General features: G+C 42.1%; 4 protein-coding genes across 9 annotated transcripts; 2 read left to right on the top strand and 2 right to left on the bottom strand.

Moving 5' to 3' along the window:
- On the top strand, positions 222 to 984 carry LOC8073369 (auxin-induced protein X15). Its single transcript, XM_002453245.2, has one exon. The coding sequence runs from the start codon at positions 285 to 287 to the stop codon at positions 657 to 659; it is 375 nt and encodes a 124-aa protein (XP_002453290.1). The 5' UTR covers positions 222 to 284; the 3' UTR covers positions 660 to 984.
- On the bottom strand, positions 2,394 to 3,364 carry LOC8073368. Its single transcript, XM_002451482.2, has one exon. The coding sequence runs from the start codon at positions 3,193 to 3,195 to the stop codon at positions 2,617 to 2,619; it is 579 nt and encodes a 192-aa protein (XP_002451527.1). The 5' UTR covers positions 3,196 to 3,364; the 3' UTR covers positions 2,394 to 2,616.
- LOC8069959 lies at positions 5,329 to 12,727 on the bottom strand. 4 transcript variants are annotated; one of them, XM_021458351.1, is made up of 20 exons: positions 12,526 to 12,726; positions 12,200 to 12,423; positions 11,771 to 11,845; positions 11,558 to 11,673; positions 11,280 to 11,394; positions 11,051 to 11,179; positions 10,435 to 10,482; positions 9,902 to 10,104; positions 9,627 to 9,823; positions 9,255 to 9,541; positions 8,928 to 9,077; positions 8,399 to 8,839; positions 8,093 to 8,242; positions 7,740 to 7,815; positions 7,530 to 7,657; positions 6,644 to 6,844; positions 6,408 to 6,545; positions 6,210 to 6,335; positions 5,889 to 6,104; positions 5,329 to 5,737 (listed from the first exon to the last, which is right to left on the bottom strand). In XM_021458351.1, exons 2-20 carry the CDS (start codon positions 12,353 to 12,355, stop codon positions 5,606 to 5,608), a joined length of 3,084 nt encoding a protein of 1,027 aa, XP_021314026.1. In that variant the 5' UTR covers positions 12,356 to 12,423; positions 12,526 to 12,726; the 3' UTR covers positions 5,329 to 5,605. The 4 variants fall into 4 exon arrangements, with proteins under 4 accessions (XP_021314026.1, XP_021314023.1, XP_021314025.1 ...); XM_021458348.1 differs by having other exon boundaries at positions 6,210 to 6,545; positions 12,526 to 12,727; XM_021458350.1 differs by lacking the exon at positions 12,526 to 12,726 and having other exon boundaries at positions 6,210 to 6,545; positions 11,280 to 11,399; positions 11,771 to 11,841; positions 12,200 to 12,337.
- LOC8064215 lies at positions 13,862 to 15,762 on the top strand. Of its 3 annotated transcripts, none has more exons than XR_002452007.1 (3): positions 13,862 to 14,724; positions 14,915 to 15,298; positions 15,402 to 15,762. XR_002452007.1 is itself a non-coding variant. In XM_002453244.2 (2 exons), the coding sequence occupies exons 1-2, from the start codon at positions 14,095 to 14,097 to the stop codon at positions 15,486 to 15,488; spliced, it is 717 nt and encodes a 238-aa protein (XP_002453289.2). In that variant the 5' UTR covers positions 14,054 to 14,094; the 3' UTR covers positions 15,489 to 15,762. The 3 variants fall into 3 exon arrangements, 1 of the variants encoding a protein (XP_002453289.2); XR_002452006.1 differs by having other exon boundaries at positions 13,867 to 14,724; positions 14,863 to 15,298; XM_002453244.2 differs by lacking the exon at positions 14,915 to 15,298 and having other exon boundaries at positions 14,054 to 14,724.

Below are 22,294 nucleotides of genomic sequence, written 5' to 3'. Positions count from 1 at the left end.
TTTAACCAGACAGTACAATCAGATTACTCTGATCAGCTGCTGTCGCATGTGCTCATACCCTTTTGCTTTAGTTTATTATGTCAAGAACGACAACATAAAGAAAACCTTGCCCACAGACTTAAACAAAAGCATCGTATCAAGCCACTGATTAGTACATTCAAACTAACCCGGTGAACACGCTAAACCATGCTTAGACACTGATCCAACCTCCTATATATTGTCTGTAGCACCCAGCAGAGGGAGCAGAAAGCAGAGGCAGAGATAGGCAGCTACATCGACTGACAATGGGGGAGCAAGGCAGGTCCAGCAGCAACAAGATCAGAGACATTGTGAGGCTGCAACAACTTCTGAAGAAGTGGAAGCGGCTTGCACTCTCGCCAAAAGCCGGCAAGAGCAGCAGCAACCATGGTGTTCCAAAGGGTTTCTTTGCGGTGTGCGTTGGCATGGAGATGAAGAGGTTTGTGATCCCCACGGAGTACCTAGGCCACTGGGCATTTGAGGAGCTCCTGAAGGAGGCAGAGGAGGAATTTGGATTCCAGCATGAGGGAGCTCTGAGAATCCCCTGTGATGTGAAGGTGTTTGAGGGCATCCTCAGGCTGGTGGGCAGGAAGGAGGCAGTTTGCTACAGTCCTTCACAGCCTGGGATCTTATGCAGATAATGAGTTTCTTTCTCAACATCTCCTTTTCTTTTTCCATTCTTGGTTCTTGGTGTTCCATGGAGAAGAGAGGAGGAAGAGTCCGCAAATTGACAGGCTTTGCAAATTTATACGGGAGGATGAAACAAGGGATTCACATTCTTTTAAGAATTTAAAATGAAGGATTTGCTCCAAGCAGATTTAGTAAATGTCCCCCTTTCTTAAGAATTCATTTTCCACCTTGTTCTTTGTACTTCAACTTTAACTTTCCTTTTGTAACTGTTCAGAAGTGAACAATGTTCTTGCACACTATTTTGAACCCAAAGTATAATATGTGGTTGTGCCTCAATGAAGTAAACACTACTACTTCCGAATTTTCAGTATGTGTAGTTTTATACACATGATTGATGCATCCCCCTCAGTCATCTCTTTGCAATGATGAGGTGGCAACTGTCATCTGTCATTCTGTCCTCCTTAGCTTCTTTGTTTGTGTTCAATATCAAATTTAGGCCTTGTTTAGTTCACTCTGAAAACTAAAAAGTTTTCAAGATTCCCCATCACATCGAATCTTGTGACACATGCATGAAACATTAAATATAAACGAAAACAAAAACTAATTACACAGTTTAGTTGTAAATCACAAGACGAATCTTTTGATCCTAGTTAGTCCATGATTGGATAATATTTGTCACAAACAAACGAAAGTGCTACAGTACCAAAAACTTTTCACTTTTCGGAAGTAAACAAGGCCTTAGTTCAGTTTTGAAAGATAGGAAAGTTCAGTTCTGACTACCAAGAATCCTATAGGGAAGTCAATGCTTTAACTTAAGGGAGCTGTGCCTTAGAATTCTGTAACTCAATATACCTCTATTGCTAAATTGCCTCTTGACACATGTACCCCCTAGATTACCTTAATCCCCTCTGTCCTCTATTAACAAATAACTAGCAATGCTGCATATATTTTGGTAAAAAAAAAATGATGCTATCACATTCTTTACTCTTAGACATGTTACTGAGACTCATTAAAGAGAGTTCCAGATCAGAAGAAATACATGCCGTACAATTACACATGGCATGAGCACTAGATCACAAAAAGCATGAAATCTTCTTCACATGTATTCCGACAGACAGGCACTTCTCGAGACCAAGTAATCCCCGCGGATAAAAGATATTTGCAATATTTTTTTCAGTTCTGCCAGCTCAAAGATTATTAATATCTTGTTGCAACTGGAAGAAACAGCAGATCTCTGCCATCCTGTTTTCTGAACAAATCCAGACAGCATTTGGCCAGATGACAAATGTAGGTTATCTTGGTTCTAGAGCCTGAACTGAAGACAAAGTTGAAGTGCCATTTGGGGAGAAAATGTCAGTTACGTTTTCTTTCAAGGGAAGATGAGCTTGAATAGAAATCACTCACTCAACTCAGGATCATCCGATGACATGTTTGCATGCTCCATTCCAGACCCATCACTTAAGATGATCCACAGACAGTGTCACTGAAAGTGGGTCATGATGGCAAATTGTGTGCCACTCATATCACAATTCATAAGCATGGCAAGTTTTCCTAAATGCCACTAACTATTGCTGTTGATAATATGCAACAACAATAGTTACATTTTTCAAAATAGTTGATAAATGTCATTGACTATTGTTGTTGAAAATATCCACAAACAGTGTCACTGAAACTGGGTTTGACGCTCAAGAATATGCAACAACACACAGAAAATTTGCCTTAAATCATGACTAGAAATCTTCAAATTAACTACAGATGAAAAACAAAGAACGAATTATTCCTTTTCTTGTTTCATGCCAGTTTCAGAGCCCTTGCAGAACAAACACTACTCCACAGATCGATTATCTACTGATCCAAAGCTAATGCCTAATGATTTGACTGACTTGATCTAATCAAAGTCAGCTTGAGCTGCAAAGAATACTTGCATTGCGCATCTCCATGGCCTGCAAATTCTGCATGCCTGGCTTGCTACAACGACCTGGCCTTGGGCAGTTTGGGCTCCGCCGCCGCGGTGGCTCTACCGGTGCCGGCCCGGGAGCGCCGGCGCGCCACGGCGGACTCGAGATCGAGCGCGGCGACGGTGGCCTCGAAGTCCTCCTCGCGGCACGGGATGCGGATGCCGGCGGCCTGCGCGAAGCCGAACTCCTCGGCGGCGCGCTCCATGAGGTCCCGGAACGCCGGCTGGCGGAGGTAGTCCGTCGGCACCACGAACCGGCGCGCCTCCGCGCCCACGTACACGGCGAAGTAGCCCCTGGGCACTGCCGGCAGCTCGGCCTCGTCGAGCAGCGCGGCGCCCAGGCTGTCGCCCCGGAGTCCCCGCTCCGCCGCCTGCTGCTTCCTCTTCCTCCCCTGCAGCCTCGCCGGCGCCCGGAAGTAGCCCCTGATCGCCATCATCGCCGACGCTGACGCCGAGCCAAGAACTACAAGACCGCCTGCTCTGCTCCTGATCTTGTCGTTCAGCTGCGCCAGTTGCTGTCTAGCTCCAAGAAGAGATCGATCAGATGGGAAATGGTGGCGTGATCGATTCAGCGCCTGGGTCATCGCCATGCACACCTGCCACCTGGTTGATGATGATCAAAACGGAGAGGAGAGGAGAGGGAGGGATGAAGTGTGAGCAGAGGCTTGGACTTGGAGTGCTGTTTGCAGCATGGAAGCATGCTCCCTCCCCTCTGAGGATGTGCTTGGATTATTAGCTGTATCCTTGCACTAAACAATGCTAGTGTATAGGAGTAATCTACAATGTGCAAAGTTTGCAATGCTGTATAGCCTGCATAATCCCTCCGTCCATAAATAAATACACGTCTCACTTCCTGAGAAGTCAAACTTTTTTAACAAATATATCAAATACTATCAATATTCGTATCTGCAAAAAAGTATATTATGAAAGTACATTTCATGTTCAATCTAATGATACATATTAAATATGATAAATATTAGTATATTTTTGGTCAAATTTAAAAAGGTTTGACTCTTCGAAAAACAAGATATGCATTTATTTGTGGACGGAGGGAGTATATATAATAATAAGTGTAGACTACAATGTGAGCTGGGTGGGACACTAGTATGTACTGATGCACATATGATTTTAAATTTGGGTGTTGATAAGTCATTAGCTAGCAGTTTGCCCCTGTTTTAGCTTGATCCTTCTGCCTTATTTTTTTAATTTTTCCATGTCACATGCTCCCCCTGTGGACGCTGAGATATGGAGATGTAGTTTGCTTTTTATCTTGTTTTTGACGTCTAAAACGCAAAACTAAGGCCCATTTTGTGTTTAGCTTGTTCACTCGAGCTTATCAGCCGAATCTACCAAACATTCAACAGTGTTTTTTTCTCCCAACAAATCAGCTAACAGTACTTTCTGCTATGACTTATCAGCCAAACGATGCAACTGAAACAAAACAGCTCCTACATTATAATAATTCACCAGATCCTTGTTTGTCTAATAAAATCACGACAAAGTTTTTATTGTCCCTTAAAAAATAATTTGTGGCAAGTATTTGCTTCATTCATTCCTGACATTACTGGTTATTCTTCTATCACTCCTCATATATACCACAAAAAAGCTCACAAATATGAATCACTATATCTACAACACATGGGACCGTCGCCGACTATGGAATCTCAGAGATTTAAGATTTTTTTGGGTGGCATATGAGGAATTATTCCTTGCTATGATATAATTTTCCGTTTCTCTATCTTGCATACAATTGAAATAATGTAATAACTATGTAAGCTAAAACAAAAATGATCTAAGTGTGGCTAGAGGTCGCAGTATATTGCTAATTTATTCCCTCTGTCCTCAAATAAATAAAATCTCGTACTCTGAGGAATCAATCAATCTCCAAAATAAGTAAAATCTCATACTTTGAGAAATCAATCAATCTTAAATTTGACTAAATATATATAAAATATTAATTTTATAATATCAAATCAATATCATTAGATTGATCGCGCCATGTATTTTTATAGTAAACCTATTTAAAGATATAAATATTAATATTGTTATTTCTATAACTCTAGTCTAATTTGAATTTGATCGACTCCTTAAAGTACGAGATGTGGTATGAAGGGAGTATATAATATAAAAGTCCCCTATATAACAAACCAACCAGTCAGCTAGATAAATAAACAGGAGTGCAAGTTAAAAGAGTCTTCACTCGAACTCCGTATTGCATTACTATATTGTTGACTATGACGCATAAAAGCTATCGAACATAGTTGTACTTGTAGCAACGTAACGTCGATGACAAGGGTGTCCGGAAAAGTATATATAGGATGAGCGAGGAAGGGCATTGTTTAGGTTTTCTGGGATACGGTACGGCCGCAAGGATCGCGTATAGTACGGATGGCGCCAAGAATTACGTCGCCGGCCACCTTCCGTCATGTTTAATCGATTATTCCTTCATTTCCAGCTCAGACTTGTAAGTAACGATGGATCGCTGATGCGACCTTCTCAGGGTTGATGAGCACGACGTGCCGTCCATGCATGTCCTTTAGTCCTTGATGTCACCAATGGAGTGGATGGCTGCAGCATTTATCTATAATCCCATTGCCTTTGCTTTGGAATTCTTCAACTAAACTCTTGCCGGCTTCTTAAAAAAAATCCTTCAATTAGATGAGTTTTGGATTGACCCGATAAATCAACGCTTGCATGTCAAAGATCAGATGGCAATGCTCTTGTTTAGCTCGTAAGCTCGAGGCAGCTGCAGCTCTTCTCTGTTCTATGAAATGAACACAATACCGTGCCAGTTCGTTCAAAAAGAAAATAAGCTTGCGGCAGGCAACTTTCTTTGAAAACTTGGAGTCCTCTTTTTTCATTTCATTCTTTTCTTTTCTGAAGGCACACAGATACAGCAGCAAAATGGCAGCTTTGGCCTGTATGACCAATCAGCTGCCAACCACTGTTACATATACATTCAGTTCGTTACACGGCGGGGTTTCTGCAGGGATGCGGAAATCAGCAGCCAGCAGCCTTGAGGAAGTTGTCGTAGGGGCTGGACGCTGGCAGCCTCAGGAACGGCTGCTGGACGACGCCAGCAACCTGTGCCACTTCGGCACCGATGCTGTGCCGGAGGAACGGGTTTGTGTTCTGAAAACAAACCGGCAACAGTCAGCCTCATCATCTCACCATCCACAATTCCCCATCCCATATCATCCCCAAGATATATTTTTTCCCGATTTACAAATAAGCGTCCGTGGAAATGCAAATTACGAGCTTGAAACTAAGCTGATCCACGCACCTGCTTGTTGGAGGTATGGGCTGCTTCATCGCGGTTAACCTGATTTTCCGGCACGACAGCGGTGGCAGCTTGCTTGTTTTGCTTGAAGCTCATGAGCAGGGACATCTTGTGGTGCTTTCCCATCGAAAGGGCCTCGCAGTGGCTAGTCATCTCCTGGAATGGGATGTCACCGGCCATCGATTGCGCTCTGGTCTGAGATGACGTGTCATTCATGACCTGTAATGTGCATTGTGCACACAGATGGTGGTATAAACAAACAAACAAACAAACGAAGAGAGAAGAGTGGAACAATGAACTTTGAGAGAGAAAAAAAGAACATACTGTTTCTAGAAGTTCATCAATACTGAGAAGATTTGTTGTGGGCACAGGAATAGCTGTAGCCGTCAGTGTAGTTGCAGAGAATTCCGCAAAAGTATTGTTGTCATTTCTCAGATCGATAAGTTCAGCCTGCTCAAAATTTCCATGTACCGTTAAGATGGTAAAGAAAGCGAGACAGATATATAGGTGATACACATATACCTCTTGATAGTCGGTGTCATCATCAGAACTTGGCCGTGCAATCTTGCCAGGTGATTCAAGAAAGTGAGCACTAGCTGGGCACATTTCATCAGGGGAGAAATCACGTAGCAGTTGACTCCTAATATTCTCTAACTCCAGCTGCAGAAGTTGTGAGGAAAGTTCATTATCCACACATTCCATGGTATTCAGTTTAGGCAAATATAAGAACTGCTTACGGTGAATGGATGGAAAATTACATCAGGTAAATCTGTTATGGAGTTCATAATGGCAAAGACCATGGATTCTCGAGAGCAACTATTTGTTAGTTCCACTGCTGAAAGAGACTTCAAGGCATTCTGATTGTCCTCAGCTGAGCCATAGAATGTTGATGGATCTTCTGTATAGTCCTTCACAGCCTGAAGTTTGTTCTCATGTACCAAATGAAGGAATGGATCCATCTACAACAGTTGCGGTGCAGAAAGCTTAGAACTTTCATTGATTAAAAAGATATGGAAGCAACAAAAATGACATGAAGAACAGTAATGCATTATTAATGTATAGTATAAACATGCACACTGTATGCTTTGCATCTAGAAGAAAAGTAATTGGTGCAACCGAAAAGTAATTGGTGAACGCAAAGTGAACACAAAAATGTTGTGTTCATTTGATGAAAAGCACATTCACTTTTGGCACTATTCTGCTAATCATGTGCAGAAGTGCAGTGGTATTTGTCATCTGAGCACACCAGCAGATAAATTAATCTATCTGTACCTTATCTATAAGCTTGTCAAATTAAATTCCCCAACTTGTTATCTATTAGCTTCGTCAGACGTTAAATCTATCATTTCTCAGGAGTCAGAGTCTATTTAAGAGGATAGGACATTCATTACATATTTACATGATCAAGCAAAAACATGAATAAATCAAGTCAACCAGTTTCTCAGTCTCCTTTTCTCCCTCTATCAACACCCTCCTTCCTATGACATCGTTCTGAATCATGTCTATCACTGTCCAACATCACATATACAGATATTTACCCCCATTATGTAGAACATACACTGCACATATAATATACCGAACTCTACTAAAAACAAGGAGGCTTGATTGAAGAGGCGGTGTGGAGTGGAATTTGATTGGACATACCGTTCTATCATTGAGCATTGATTTACAAATTGGGAGAAGAGTCGCCACATTGAAAGCTCTTGAGGAAAAAACAATCATAGATGTAGCCAGAGTAAATAAGGACCGGCGGCGAGATGGTGGCAATGAATCTAAACAAATGGTTAGGTACTTATCAGAAACCAGACCAACATGTACTTTAGTTAACTCTAGGCAAATGATAAATTGCTTCACCTGTTCCTCCAAGTGAATGGCTCATTAAAGAAAATGCAATCTGAAAACTGGGAGCAAGAGCCTCAAAAATTGATGTCTGGAAGAGCAAAAAGGGAAAAAAAACAAAGAGAATAATGTTCTCAGTGATGACCATTCCAAAAGAGCATCATGTAACTGAGGATTAAAAGATGTGGTGACGACAAAAAGAAGAGCGAAAGCAATAAGCCATATGATAAAGATCATGCATGACAATATAAGTATCATCATTTTAACAGAAAAATAATCAAATCAAACAAATTGCAGGAAGAATAGCAATTCTCTGCAACCCATAAACAATAGGCACAAGACAAATGGCAGCTACAAAAATTAAGTACCTTTGATCCCAAAAACAATAGAAGCAAACTATATGTATGAGCAATAGCTTCATAGTTTTGAGGAGTATTTTTTGGAGAAAGCGCTTGACGCCAAATAGATGAGAGCAGAAGAGTGGCCTGCTGACTACTTAGTCTTAACACAGTCATTTCCTGAAAGTATCCAAAAGTTAGATAAAAGGATGTGAATAGCAGAAAAACTTTGTTCAATTGTTACTAGCCTGTAAATTTCTAAGCACAAGGTTCAACATGTTGGGGTTTTTTTTTCCTTTGGAGGGGAACGAAGAGGTTGCTCATGGCAGAACATACCATTTCGTTGATTGACTCCGTCACGGGACTTTGACCTTCCTTTAAAGAAGCAGAAGAATATTTCCGAGACACTGAAGGAAATCTGAGGTTTTCTCTCAAACTTTGGGAGCCTAGCAAGTCATTGGGAGTAGCAGTTTCATCATCAATACCATGCAAAATTCTGTTCATGCTTCCTTCATGAAAATATTCTCTGAAGGAGTTTTTGTCCCTTCTCAGCTTATCAAACAAAGCAGCTGAAGATGAGAAGACAGATACAGCCCTCGAGAGTGTTCTCTGGACATCATGCTTTCTACACTGATCTAGGGATTTCAAATTGGGAAAGGGAGAAACAGAAGATGGAACAAGGACAACAGAAAATATGCGGTGTGCACCAACACGTGTTTCATGATCAGGGTGAACCATCGCTAACAGCAATTGATGAAAAAGTGCTTCTGGAAATACCTGACAAGTATGACACAGGATAAACAATTGAAAAATCACTAAGAACTACTGCTAAAATGAATTCAAATTTTGTGCTCCAACACCATACCTTGTTCTGATACGACAAATTTGGTATTGAAGCGATTATTTGAGCTGTGCGGTAAACAGCTGAGGTAGTTGCTATAGCAACAAGAGGAGTGCGTGATATGTTCTCTAGCATCACAGACATCATGTCAAGAACTGGCCCAGCATCACCTACCTGATCAGCAACACCAACTAAGTTGTGATCTCATATGAACTATATAACTCTATAATATTATGCAAACCAAACTAAGAAGTAAGAAGCATTATACTGGCATCAAATTAGCAAGGGAAGAAAAGGCAAAGAGCAGCAAGTAAAAATCACTGATAAAGTTTCAATTGGAGGGAAATTGACCTTCTTTGACAGCTGGGTTATGCATTCATCAAAAGCCTTGCGGAGTTTGTCATTCCACTTTACCACCTCCAAATCTTTGCTACCGAGAGCTAAATGCAGTGTCTTTTTCATATGCCTTACAAGGTCACTTATAGCAACCATGGTTGCTGCTGAAGCCTGAGCTCTTGATTGTTCTGCAAGAGCAGCTATCACTTCCACGATGCTGAGTTGCATCTCAGGTTGTTCCAGTATGGCCTTGTGTTCAAGGTGTTTTACTAGTACTGATATCATCAAATTAATGTTTGTCCCTGCAAAAGCCAGTTGTAGCTAAATAAATAAAATAGTCGTGTTATTATGTTAATGACGAAGGTTTACTTAATGCGAATAGCGCACCTGAGTTTTCCATGAACATTTGCATGTCCAGTAGAACACAAAGTGCAAGACTATTCTTGGATGACCATGAATTGGTATTATCAAAGTGGCGAAATAGGGACTCCATAACACGGCGGAATGTGGTTGCCTCCCTGGACAGCTTAGCCATGTTATGCACACAGACTCTTGACCAAAAATAAGGATCCTTGGAATCATCCCTACAAGACAGGAGTCAGTTAAGAACTAAAAAATAAGAGGAAATAACAAACTTAAGTTCCCTAAGAATGGTATATTACATAAGCAGTTGAGCTCCTCCAAAGTCACTAACTATGCTCTCCCAAGAAGGTATCACAGAAAATATAAATGAAGATGGAGAGGCATGGCCCTCGGTTTTAAGGACCTCTTCCACCCACTGACAACTTGGATTTTTAGTAGCGGCAGCGCTATTGTCACTTTGCACCTTTCGAGGCTCATAGCTTTCCAATACTACTTCGACAACCTGACAATTATAGTGAATAAAGTATAAAAGTTTAAGAGCACAATATGTTACCGCAAAAAAAACCCGCTCATAGCAAAAAGGTATAGCATTCAGTAAACATATAGAAGCAAAAGTACTATTATATGTGTAGGAATTGTATCACAGCTTGAAAATATTTGAGCAGATCTGCATAACTAAGCAACATTCCTTCCTAGGTTGTATAAGGTGATATTCTGACTGTCATACATGAAAAAACATCTAATCTAACAATAAGAAAATAATGGCAGTCTGAAGTTTCAAGGACAGATAAGTAAAACAGAGAAACTACAAGAACTACTGCAAGATACTTACATTATCGAACTCTGATGAGATATGAGAGAGCTCACCCATAAACCAGATCTGTTCAGCATATAAAATGAACAGTATGTTAGTGCTGGAGCATATTTTGGATTGTACTTTGCATTGTTTTTTTGTTAATAACTATATGTATTGTAATAAGAATACAAAAGAAAACCAAAAGTGGACCAATCTTTGTAAAGACACAAAATTACTCAACATATCCCCATTATTGTAATAAGGATGCAAAAGAAAACCAAAAGTGCAGCATTAAAAAAATTCAAAGTTGTAAACTGCTAGAATTTTCTTATTGGGGTTCTTAGCCAGTTTTAGCAGAACTGTAAAGAAAAGGATGGAACCCCAGGTATATACCATGAACAATTGCTAAGCCAACGACTATAAACAGTGCTTCAAAAAATGCACCTAATTGTGATGAGAATAACCAGAATAAGTTTGATTGGGCTATACTTTAACACTGAAAGAAATTTTGCCAAATCGTAGGTCCACTAACAACTTATTTATGTTTTTTTATCTGAGCTGAAGCAGCATCTAATATTACTTGAGGAGAACATGGTGGCATTGTGAATAGATACAATGATAACTTGTTCATCATACTGTGCAGGAGACTTACCATAGCAGAAAGAGATTGCAAGACTGCTGCACGGAGTGCATTAGCTTTCTCTTCGTCCCTTACTATTTGAGAAAGTTTGTAGAGGCTTGGAATAAGCTCTTCCAAATCGAACTGATATGTACCATCCAACTGGAACCAACTCATAATTCAGTGACTGATTGAGATTGAAATAGCATCCTCAGTATAGAAAGGTATCCACTGTCCACTACACAAATTGAATAATGAATACCTGAGTGACAGTGAAATCAAACAAGGTTTCACAGCCAATGATGCACATGTCATCCTGCCTTGATTGATCCAAAAGTGTTTGTATGATGCTTAACAAGCTATTTGCCAGTAACGGCCTGCACTGAGAAAATTCACTTTCAGATCTACAACAGTTTGAATGAACTTACAGCATGCAAATATAGAAGTTACATACAAAATCCAAACATCAATCAAGATGTTCATTTCTAGAATGAGATGGATCTGATGCATTGTAAAATGGATGTGAAAAACAAAGCTCACATCTGTTCTTTACAAGAGACCAATAGCCTGCGGTATATTAGCACAACAACTTTCACAAAGCCATACTGCTCATTTCTCAACTCCTTGTAACACCTCTTCTCCAAGTAAGCTGTGATCTGCAGAGACACCGATACGCAAGAGAAAACAAGTGAACTGGAAGCAACGAATTAGATGCAATTGTAGGATATTTGAGAGGTGAGGAGCACACCCCACCTTTGGCACACGATGAGGGTTTCTAGCAACATACTCGCATAGCTTCCCAATCCTCCTCTCATTTGGTCCGTCTTCCTGTGGCAATATTGATGAAATTAAGCCTGTTTTAAGACAGAATCAACTGCTACCACACGTAGTATGGTCCATAACAATCAATGGGAAACTACAGTCCATTTAAGGGTAGCTGAGTGGTGTGAACAAACAGAAAGAGGGTCATTATACCATTGCCATCTCCTTATGGGGGGAGAGATTGCAACGGTGAAGACAGATACACAGTCAAATTGAGGCTCTAAGCAGCTCATAATGGGTAATTCGCCAGTGTAATTGGCACTGGTTCAATTTCTAAGGCGAGGGCCCCATGAAAATGCAGCTGATGGCGAGCAAGGAGAAAATAACATAAGCAGACGTGCGGAAGGAGAGCTTGTCAACCTGCTTCGCGGGGAAGATGTCGGCGAGGATCTTCTTGTAGCGTTTGACGGGCTGCCTGGAGCGTGGACGCAGCGAAGGGCAGAGGTAGCAGAGCCCACCGCACGCCGGCAGCACCTTCCTCGACACCACCCCCGAGACCGCGCCGTCGAGCCCCATCCCCGCCCCCGACCCCGACCCTCCTGCCCGCCGGCCGGGAACCCCCACCGCCTTCCTCCCGCCTCGACCTGCATTGTGGAGGCGGACGAAATGAGGGAACAACCCTCGTTGAGTGGAACGCCCGGTCGGATCAGACAACGCGGGGGGCATGAGAAGGCGTTTGCGTTTACCTCCGCTAAACTCGCGGGCGCGTCGGTGGTGCGTGAGTAGGAGTAGACGGCGGGGGGCCGACGCCGTCTCCGGTCTCCGCCGCCGCTTCCGACCTCACCTGCTTTTGCCTCCCCTGTCGCCGTCGCGCCCACGACGGCGGAAGGGAGAGTGCGGGCGGCCGCGGCGGACGAAGAGGTGGGAGGCGACGCGCGCGCACGAGCACGAGCGGGTTTGGTATGGGGAATCGAATCGAACGGAATTTCGAGGAGGGCGCGCGCCGCGTGCGAACCAGATTGTCCCACCTGTCAGCCGTTTGGTAGCTGGCGCCTGCCGGCTGGCATACGATTGAGCCCACGCTGCAGCCTCGTATATACTTCCTGTTTTCTTTTTAACTCACATGTCAGCGGTACGATAAATCGATCAGGCTCCATTTGGCGTAATCCCATTGCTTTCTTAAAGATAAATTTGTTTTAGTGTATAGCATTAATTATATGGTACCGTGGATAATCTACAGCACTCAGCTACCCTCATCGAATTGGTATTATGTGTATATATATGAGCTGGGTTTGCATATTAGTTTATTGCATCCAATGTGGTAAAAAACGGTAAGCTAATAGAAGAAAAGCTAATGGAATATTATATCACATTCTAGAATAATAGAATGATAAAATATATAACATATATACATGACTTACATGGATGAGATGACATAAAAATTTTTTATAGTTAATATAGGATGAGATGATATGGATAACTTGCAAAAAAGAATTGTAAGTTAACAAAACACTTAGTGAGAAATAATATGAACATCTTGAGCTAAAGAGAGAAAATTTAGCGAGGTTTAGTTTTATTAAAATAGAAATAGATATAGATATAGATATAGATATAGATATAGATATAGATATAGATATAGATATAGATATAGATATAGATATAGATATAGATATAGATCTGTTTGGCAAAATTCTTTTCCCAGATCTTGTTGTTTGTCAACTCCTAAAATAATATAAATAGAAAAAAGATCTTATTTCCGACAGTTTGGCAAATTTCATTTTAAAAAACCAAAAACCCGTTGACGAAACAAAGAGCCCCGCTAAACGAACGAAGAGCTCCGCTAAACAAACAAAGAGCACCGCTAAGCATGAGGAGAAAGACCGATGCCAAGAACAAAGCCCGCGCGCATATTTGCGCTAGACAAGGAGATATACCAGGGAATTGAGATGTCAAACGGTTGAAGAGAGTTTTTTTTTCTTATTTTACTTAAAAAAATATGGATAAAAATTCATTTGCGAAACATGCTCTAATGATCGTGACAATTCACAAAGGCGTCAACGCATATTGTCGAGAGGTGAACACGTTATCAGCATCAGCAACAAACAATTCCACGTTACAAATGAAGCCATCGCTTGATAAAAAAAAATATGAAGCCATCGCTCCATCTTGAAGCCCGGCCGGTTTAGTGTCTGAGGCCCGGCCTGTTTAGTGTCTGAGGCCCGGCCTGTTTAGTGTCGAGGCCCACAGCCCACCCACCAGTGATCTAGTCTACCACCACTTTCCTTGTCGGCGTCGTTGGCGGCGACAGGAACAAAATGGGGCGGCGCAGCACGGTTGCTCTCGCGACGGCAGCGGCGGCGGCGCTGCTGGTGTCGCTGCCGTTGCTGCTGGTGTTGCCGCCGGACGCGGACACGTACGAGCAGGAGAGCCGCCAGATGTTCGTGGAGTGGAAGGCCAGGCACAAGAAGACCTATAAATACGCCGGCGAAGATGAGTGCCGGTACGCTAATTTCAAGGAGAGCCGCTGCCGCATCGCCTGGAAAAGGGCCGACGGGGATACCACATCTGGCCTCAACGGTCTCGCCGCCCGCTCCATGGAGGAGATCTACCGCGGGTACAGGGTCCAGAAGGGGGAGGCGACGTACGAGCAGGAGACCCGCCGGATGTTCGTGGGGTGGAAGGCCAAGTACGGCAAGACCTACAGAGACGTCGGTGAGGAGGAATGCCGGTACAGGTTGTTCAAGGGCAACCGCCGCGTCGTCGTCCGGCTCAACGACGCCGCCGCCGGGCAAATCGTGTACGCCATCAACCAATTCGGTGACCTTACCAACGAGGAGGTCCGCGAAAGCTGCTACCCAGAGATGGTGGACCAAGAGCTGAGCGCCAGGTGCCAAGCCATCGCCCCTGATCCGGACCCTGACCATGGGAGGCGGATTTGGTACCAGGTACATCTTTTTTTTTTTATGAAACTGTTGCTAGCTGTTTTTAGTTTCTTTATTATCATTGTTGTTTCTTTACATGTGGTTGATTACCATTTGCATGAAGTCCTCTAATTATTGATTTTGTTTGGTCAATTGCACTAGCTTCTTTTGGTATCCATATGAACACAAGCGGGGGTATGCCTTCTGCCTGCAGATCATGTGAGACCAAACGCATATTTCAACGGTGTACCAGTTTGTAATGGCTTCGTATGTGTGAGATTTTGAGTAGTGCCTTGATCGGTAGACAAGGGAACAATTTCCAGAACTAATAACCACAAGTATGTGAAGATTTTTGTTAACCTCTCTTTGGATACGATTTGATTAACCTAGCAGTTCAATTTGTATTATTTACTACTAGTATATGGTAACTGGGAATTCCTACATGGTTTTACCCAAAGTTGTATAATTGTGGGATTCTGTTACCGACTGGAGTACAGCATGTAAGAGAATCAAGGGTTTAGTTTCTCTAATGGATGGATGATCTCACCATCTACTGTGATTTACATGATGCTAAATAGCCTCTTGGTCTTGGAAACATGTAAGTCTGAATGTGGATGTTTCTTAATCGTATTGGTTGTACCGGTGTCTGTTTGCTCATATGTATATATTCTCATTCGTTATTTTTTACTTGTTTCATATAGGTTTGCCAGTGCATTGCTATGGAACTAAAACAAACAGAGCCTGGAGGTAGCGCTGTTCCAGGAGATGAAGCACACATGTGGATCTGAAGGTCACTTGTGTTTGTTGTCGGAGAATTTTAGAATAAAAATGTTGCTAATGTATTATGATAAAGTTGAGATGAAATTGTATGCATTTCCAACCTATGATAAAGATTGTTTCTCATGGGTGTTTTCGGCTATTTGCTATGTCGAACTGGTGGGCTTCCTAGGACAGCCGTTTCATCGTTGATGACTCTTGGAAAGGCCTCTCCTACAATTGTAAATATTTCATGGACCTGTTTGAAAGAATTCTTGTCTAATTTAATTTGTGAACTTTTTTTTTCTTCTTTGATTGTTGGCATGGCTAAATAAATTGTTTCTTGGGCACTGCTATATGGAGATATACTATTAAAGTTTGAGAAAATGTGTCAAAGAGACTGTAAAAGAATTTCTCCACTATTTTCAAAGGTAGCACCTACTTCTTTCTTTCTTTCTTTCTTTCTTTCTTATATATATCCTTATTTATTTATCTCTATGGCATAGTTTAATATATGTACATTTTCATCTATGGCTGTCAATGTACTCTATCCATGTGTTCTTTTTATTCTGTGGTGGAAACCAAAATTTCCATGTCGGTGTGAAACTGACACGAAATACTGACAGGAATCAAAAATTAATTTCTCTGTCAGAAAACCGATAGTACGCTGACAGAAGAAAAGCGACAGAAAAATAAAACTTCTTTGTCCGGTCAGTTCACAGAAATTCTAGTCCACCAGGCACCAGGTCTGGAATTCTATCCTGTTAGGCCAGTCTGAATGGCCCGTTTCAATGCACTGTTTCCAAAACAAATCTGCTGACAGAGCATCAATGAAACAAACAATGAAACAACCTCCATAATGCATGAGTTTCACCTTGATGTTTCCAAGACTGGGCAAAGCATTTAATTACTGCAAAATGATTGGATCACATGCAAGATGGTGAAACGATTTAGTCCTCAGTGGGGATTTCATCATGTTTCACCGCGTGGGAAACAACGCCAGCGGAGTTTCACCATGGTGAAACTACTTCCTTCTCTCTCTTCTTCGTTTCATGCAAAAAGTGCAGTTTTGGTGACATGGCGCTCTAATAAATGTGCATGACATCCAGGTGAAACCCCCATTGAGACTAGCCTTACAATCACAAGTAACCGAGAGGCACCTGATCTGGAATTCTATCCCTGTTACAACCACAAGTAACCGACAGTAAAAATTGGTTTCTACCGTCACGAAAAACGTTACGTGGATTCATATACCGTCAAAGCAATGCATTAGACAGGAAAAGATGAAATTCATAGAATAATCTCAAAGTTAATATGGATCGTTTATATACCATGAAAATCCATTTAATATATCATATTATGAAACTGAATAAACATAATTTTTTCGTTTCAGTAGTGTCAGCATATATGTGACCTGCCGCATGCACATGCAAATTAGTTCAGCAAGCACCTTATTTGTCGTTATTTTACACGCAGAAACACAAATGCATCTTCTCGAACTGCTAGTAGCGCCTTTTCCCTTTTCTATGTTATTTTGACTGCTGCGTGCGGCTAATGATGATTGACATGCAACTTTTATTGATGCATTGGTGATGTACGTGTTAGCAAAGGAAAATGGACATCAATTTTGAATTTCTAATGTCTGCAAGCTGGACTTTATGATTTTAAAACAATATTTTATTTTTAACTAATAACAAAACTGAGGAAGTAGTGGAACAAAAGGGAGATGCGTGCCCTCGTTTTGGCTATCGGATCCCCAAATGACCAAATCTTGTTCGTACTCCAAAAGATGCATCCAAAGTGACGTTGTCTAGTGGTGGACACAAGGAGTGGGGGCATGTGTCCCTCTTAAATTGTAGGTTTCTATAGAAAATATATCTTCTTTCATGTAGCTATAGAAGAATTTTTGAGGATATAACAGTTCTAGCCATAATCGACGAGTAACAACTCATGATCGTTCTTAGTAGTTATACACTTGCCTCGGTACATAGACACCACCCTCGTAGTCTGTGAAGTCTTTGTTGTGGGCTCCGTTCGATGGTGACAGAGACCACGACGGGCCAAAGGTAACTACTCAAAGCAATTAGAACTCGTTGAGGGCCACCACCTCCTCGAACCCTCGCATGTGTGATGTGGCACTGGCATGGCATGTACCATTGCCCACTCCCACATGTAAGCGAAGGATACCGACGACGCAAGACCATTCTTGCCCACGTAGTGGAAAGCGTGAATGGTGAGGTCGTCGCCTTTTCAGCCCTCGCTCACGTGTGCTCCAACAACAACTGCATTGGGTCGCCCCTCTGATGGCTCTCCAGCGCTCCTAGTGGCGGAACTAGGGGTCGTACCCCCTTAAATAAATTGTTGGTTTCGCTATTGAACACGCCGGCAGTGAATGCCCAGCAAGAGCTGCCCACGGCCCCTTTGGTCCTTGAGTACTGGACCTAGGCACAACTGGCCTTTGTAGCTCTTGGTGCACAAGTCGACAGATGGGCAGCGGGAGGGTCCCGTCGCCACGCCTCCTTTTTTACAGGCTGAGCAGTGATGTTGCGGTTGCACCGCTCCATTGTCATCATGTGACATTTATAATCACAAGACACAACTGAACTCCTCACTGCTAAAGTCAACGAAGATGTTGAGACTCAAAGCCTAGCCAGCAACTCGAACATGAGAGGCAAAAAGTAGTGCGCCGTCTCCTTGAACATGTTGAACCGGCCGATCAAGCTTCTCGATGGGGTCACATGCTACATTGTAGCACACACTCCACAACTCATCCAGTTGCCTCGGCTAGTGACTCCTCGGTCGGACTTTGCGGTCATCATTGCTGAACTTCATATCAGCGGCTGCCAACTCCAACAACGCCACCAAGCTTCTTCGTCGTTGTCTTCGTCAAGCAATCTGCTTATAGCACTACTCTCTAGTTTGGCGATGCTTTTCGTGCAACCTAGCTATGCGAAGTGATGGGCTCGATCGATTCTACCTGGGCGGTGAGCTAGCAAGGCAGACAACAGTGTGCCCGGGGGGGGGGGGGCGGGGGGCACACAACACGGTTCAATTGCATAGCACAAAAAAAATATTATTTCACCCATTTTTATGATAATATCTGTTTTTTTTTATAAATACTAAATACATACTGCCTCCATTTATTTATCTCCACCATACATTCGGCGCAATGACCAAAGAGCAGAGCAAAAGCATTCACTTTGCATTTAATTAGTTGAGTGCACATAAAAAGTCACAAGCAAGGAACAACCAATAAGCAGCAAAGAGGCAATAAATACATGCAAGTGGTAGACAATGAGCAACATGGGGGCAATAAATGTAGGCAAGTCCCAAGATAATATGAAGGAGATAAAATGAAGGGAGTATATAAAAATCATTGAAAAGCTATAGAGACATATACTTGATGCATATGTTTATCATAGTTACGAGGTGTCATTGTATTGTTTAACCCCTCTTAATCAGGGATGGACCCTAACTGAGAAACACACGAAAGTGCTACAACTAGACAACTAGACATGAGGTGTCATCGTATTGTCCGGCCCCTATTAATCAGGGGCGAATCCAAGATCACATTAAGACCCGGGGCCTTGTTTACTTCCAAAAAATTTTGCAAAATAGGAATAATTGCACTTTCGTTTGTATTTGACAAATATTGTCCAATTATAGACTAACTAGGCTCAAAAGATTCGTCTCGTCAATTCTGACCAAACTGTGCAATTAATTTGTATTTTCATCTATATTTAATACTTCATGTATACGTCTAAAGATTCGATGTGACGGAGAATCTAAAAAATTTTACAAAATTTTTGGGGAACTAAACAAGGCCCAAGCTGAGAAACACATGAAAGTGGTACAACTAGACTACTACTCCCTCCGTCCTGTAATATAGCATATTTTAGTATTCAAATTTAGTCCTCAAATATAAGGTATTCTAGAATACTGAAAGCCCAAGTTTGGTTTTGGTAATTAATGACACCAAGTTGCTAATGTCTTGTGTTTAAGTGATTTGAGTTAGGCATAGCAACACATGTGATGAAGGTGCATGGTGGCATGGAAAGGTGGCCACATGATCACAAAGGGATGAAGCATGAAGTGAAGATCATGATGATAGACGAGGAGCAAAAGTTATCAAGGCAAAGGTATAAACATAGGGTTTTACTTTTGCCGGTCTAAGATGAGTAGAGAAGTGATTGACCGGGTTTAGGATAGATAGCCGACTATCAAGAGGGGAAATCACGGTCATCTCTCGAATCAAGTGCTACTAGGTCTACATCTTGAGCATATGCATTAGGATCTAGTAAAGTGCTAACCTAACTCCTTTGGTGAAAATGTTTGTGAAAAGCTAACACACATGCACTTTGGTGGTGGACACTTGTTGGTGTTAGCACATTTGCAAAGGAGGTGGTTTTCCTAGGGTTGAGAGGGGTGTGGGTTTCTCAAGCTCGGTGGGATTCGGCTCTTTTGAGAAAAATAAGTGTATATTTTCTTTTGCGCCGATGGGAAATTTGGAGAAGTCGTGGGAGTGTTTTCTCACTGAGAAACACTCACCGGACGCTGGCCTCAGAGTCCGGTGTGCTTGACCCTGCTAGGGTTAAGCACCGGACGCTCTCTGAGTGCGTCCGGTGGTTAGCGTCCGGTGTGAGGGGTTTTTGCAACCCTCTCTGCGCACGAGTCCGGTGAGCACCGGACCGTCCGGTGACCAGCGTCCGGTGAGGTCGCGAGTTTGACAAACTCTCTGCGCATGAGTCCGGTGTGCACCGGACGCGTCCGGTGTGCACCTACAGAGCGTCCGGTGATCCGTAGGTGACCGTTAGGATCTGACACGCGAGATTCAAGAAGGGCACGTGGCCAACCCCTGAGCACCGGACGCTGGGGTCGAGCGTCCGGTGATCACTTGGTAGCGTCCGGTGCCCTCGATTTCAGCCCAGTGAAAACAGCCAACGGCTAGTTTCTTTGAGGGGCTTATAAATAGAAGGTGGCCGGCTTTGGGAGGCTTGCTCTTGCACATTTGATTACTTGAGACATACATTGAGCTAGAGAACACTCCCTCCACTCATCTCCTTGCTTGATTGCTAATCCTAGTGAGATTGAGTGAGATTCAAGTGTATTGCTTTGAGAGTTGTATTTAGTGGCACTTGATTCTTGAGTTTGCTGCGGATTTCTTGTTACTCTTGGGTGTTTTCCGACGCCCTAGACGGCTTGGAGCAGCGGTGGTGTTGAGCTCGTGATTGGAGATTGTTTCGAGCCTCACCAAGTGATTTGTGAGAGGTTCTTGAGCCTTCTCCGTGGGAGATCGCAATTGGCTACTCTAGTGGATTGCTCGTGGCTTGGAGGATCCCCATCTTGTGAGTGGATGTGCGGCACCCGCTGAGGGTTTGGCTTTGGATTGCCAATTAGCTTGTGATCCATCAAGTGGGTCTATCGCCACAACGAGGAGTAGCTTGCCGGGAAGCAAGTGAACCTCGGTAAAAAATATTGTGTCATCCCTTGCCGAGGTCTCTCTTGTGATTGTGTATGTGATTGATTGGATATATTTCATCTCTACAACGTCGGTATAACAATCACTCTCCTCGCTTTACATTCTTGCCTACCTTGTTAGTTTAGCTTGTGTAGCTTAGTTCTTTTTAGTATAGAGTTGTTGTGTTTTAGTGTTTAGTCTTCTTGCTAGACTTGTTTAGGTGGCTTGCATAGCTTAGTTGTGCTAGTGCTAGAATAGCTTCGCCACTTATTTTACTAACTCACTTGTTTAGTAAAGTTTGTAGATTTTTTAAATAGGCTATTCACCCCCCCTCTAGCCATTTGGACCTTTCAAATACACAAACTAGTTTTGTATTAAATACTTTCTATTTATCAATCAATCACCACTAATCATACTAGTGTCTTATCTCTACACCTAAAAAGATGAGAGTGGAGACGTCAACAAGCTTCAACATGCCTCCTCTCCCTGCCACCCCACCCAACTCCCTCACCCGTCAGCTTTTTGAAAAAAAAACAAAGGTTTCTGCTGCGAGGAAATGGATGTGGAGTCCGTTTGTTTGCGCTTTTTCAAAAACCCAAAATCTTGAGTAGTCCATCAAAATTCTAACACCAAAATTTTTTAATTTTGGTGTTTACTTTCCAAAAAAAAATTGTAAAATTTTTCAGATTTTCTGTCACATTGAATCTTGCGGCACATGTATAAAGCATTAAATATAGATAAAAATAACAAATTGCACAGTTTATATGTAATTTACGAGATGAATCTTTTAAACCCAATTATTCTATTATTAGGCAATATTTGTCAAATACAAATGAAAGTGCTACAGTGTCCATTTTATATAAAAAAAATTGAAACTAAACAAGGCTATTTACTTTTGCAAAAAGTTTAGGGCCAATCTCTACACCTAAAAAGATGAGAGTGGAGACGTCAACAGGCTTCAACGTGCCTCCTCCCCCTGCCACCCCACCCAACTCCCTCAGCCGTCAGCTTTTTGAAAAAAAAACAAAGGTTTCTGCTGCGAGGAAATGGATGTGGAGTCCGTTTGTTTGCGTTTTTTCAAAAACCCAAAATCTTGAGCAGTCCATCAAAATTCTAACACTAAAATTTTTTAGTTTTGGTGTTTACTTTCCAAAAAAAATTTGTAAATTTTTTCAGATTTTTTGACATTGAATCTTGCGGCACATGTATAAAGCATTAAATATAGATAAAAAATAACTAATTGCGCAATTTATATGTAATTTACGAGATGAATATTTTAAACCTAATTATTCTATTATTATGCAATATTTGTCAGATACAAATGAAAGTGCTAGAGTGTCCATTTTATAAAAAAAAATTGAAACTAAACAAGGCTATTTA

The sequence above is a fragment of the Sorghum bicolor genome, chromosome 4, assembly GCF_000003195.3.
Source record: "Sorghum bicolor cultivar BTx623 chromosome 4, Sorghum_bicolor_NCBIv3, whole genome shotgun sequence".
Classification (NCBI taxonomy): domain Eukaryota; kingdom Viridiplantae; phylum Streptophyta; class Magnoliopsida; order Poales; family Poaceae; genus Sorghum; species Sorghum bicolor.
Note: the sequence above shows the minus strand (reverse complement) of the source record. Positions and strands in the feature narration are given on the sequence as shown.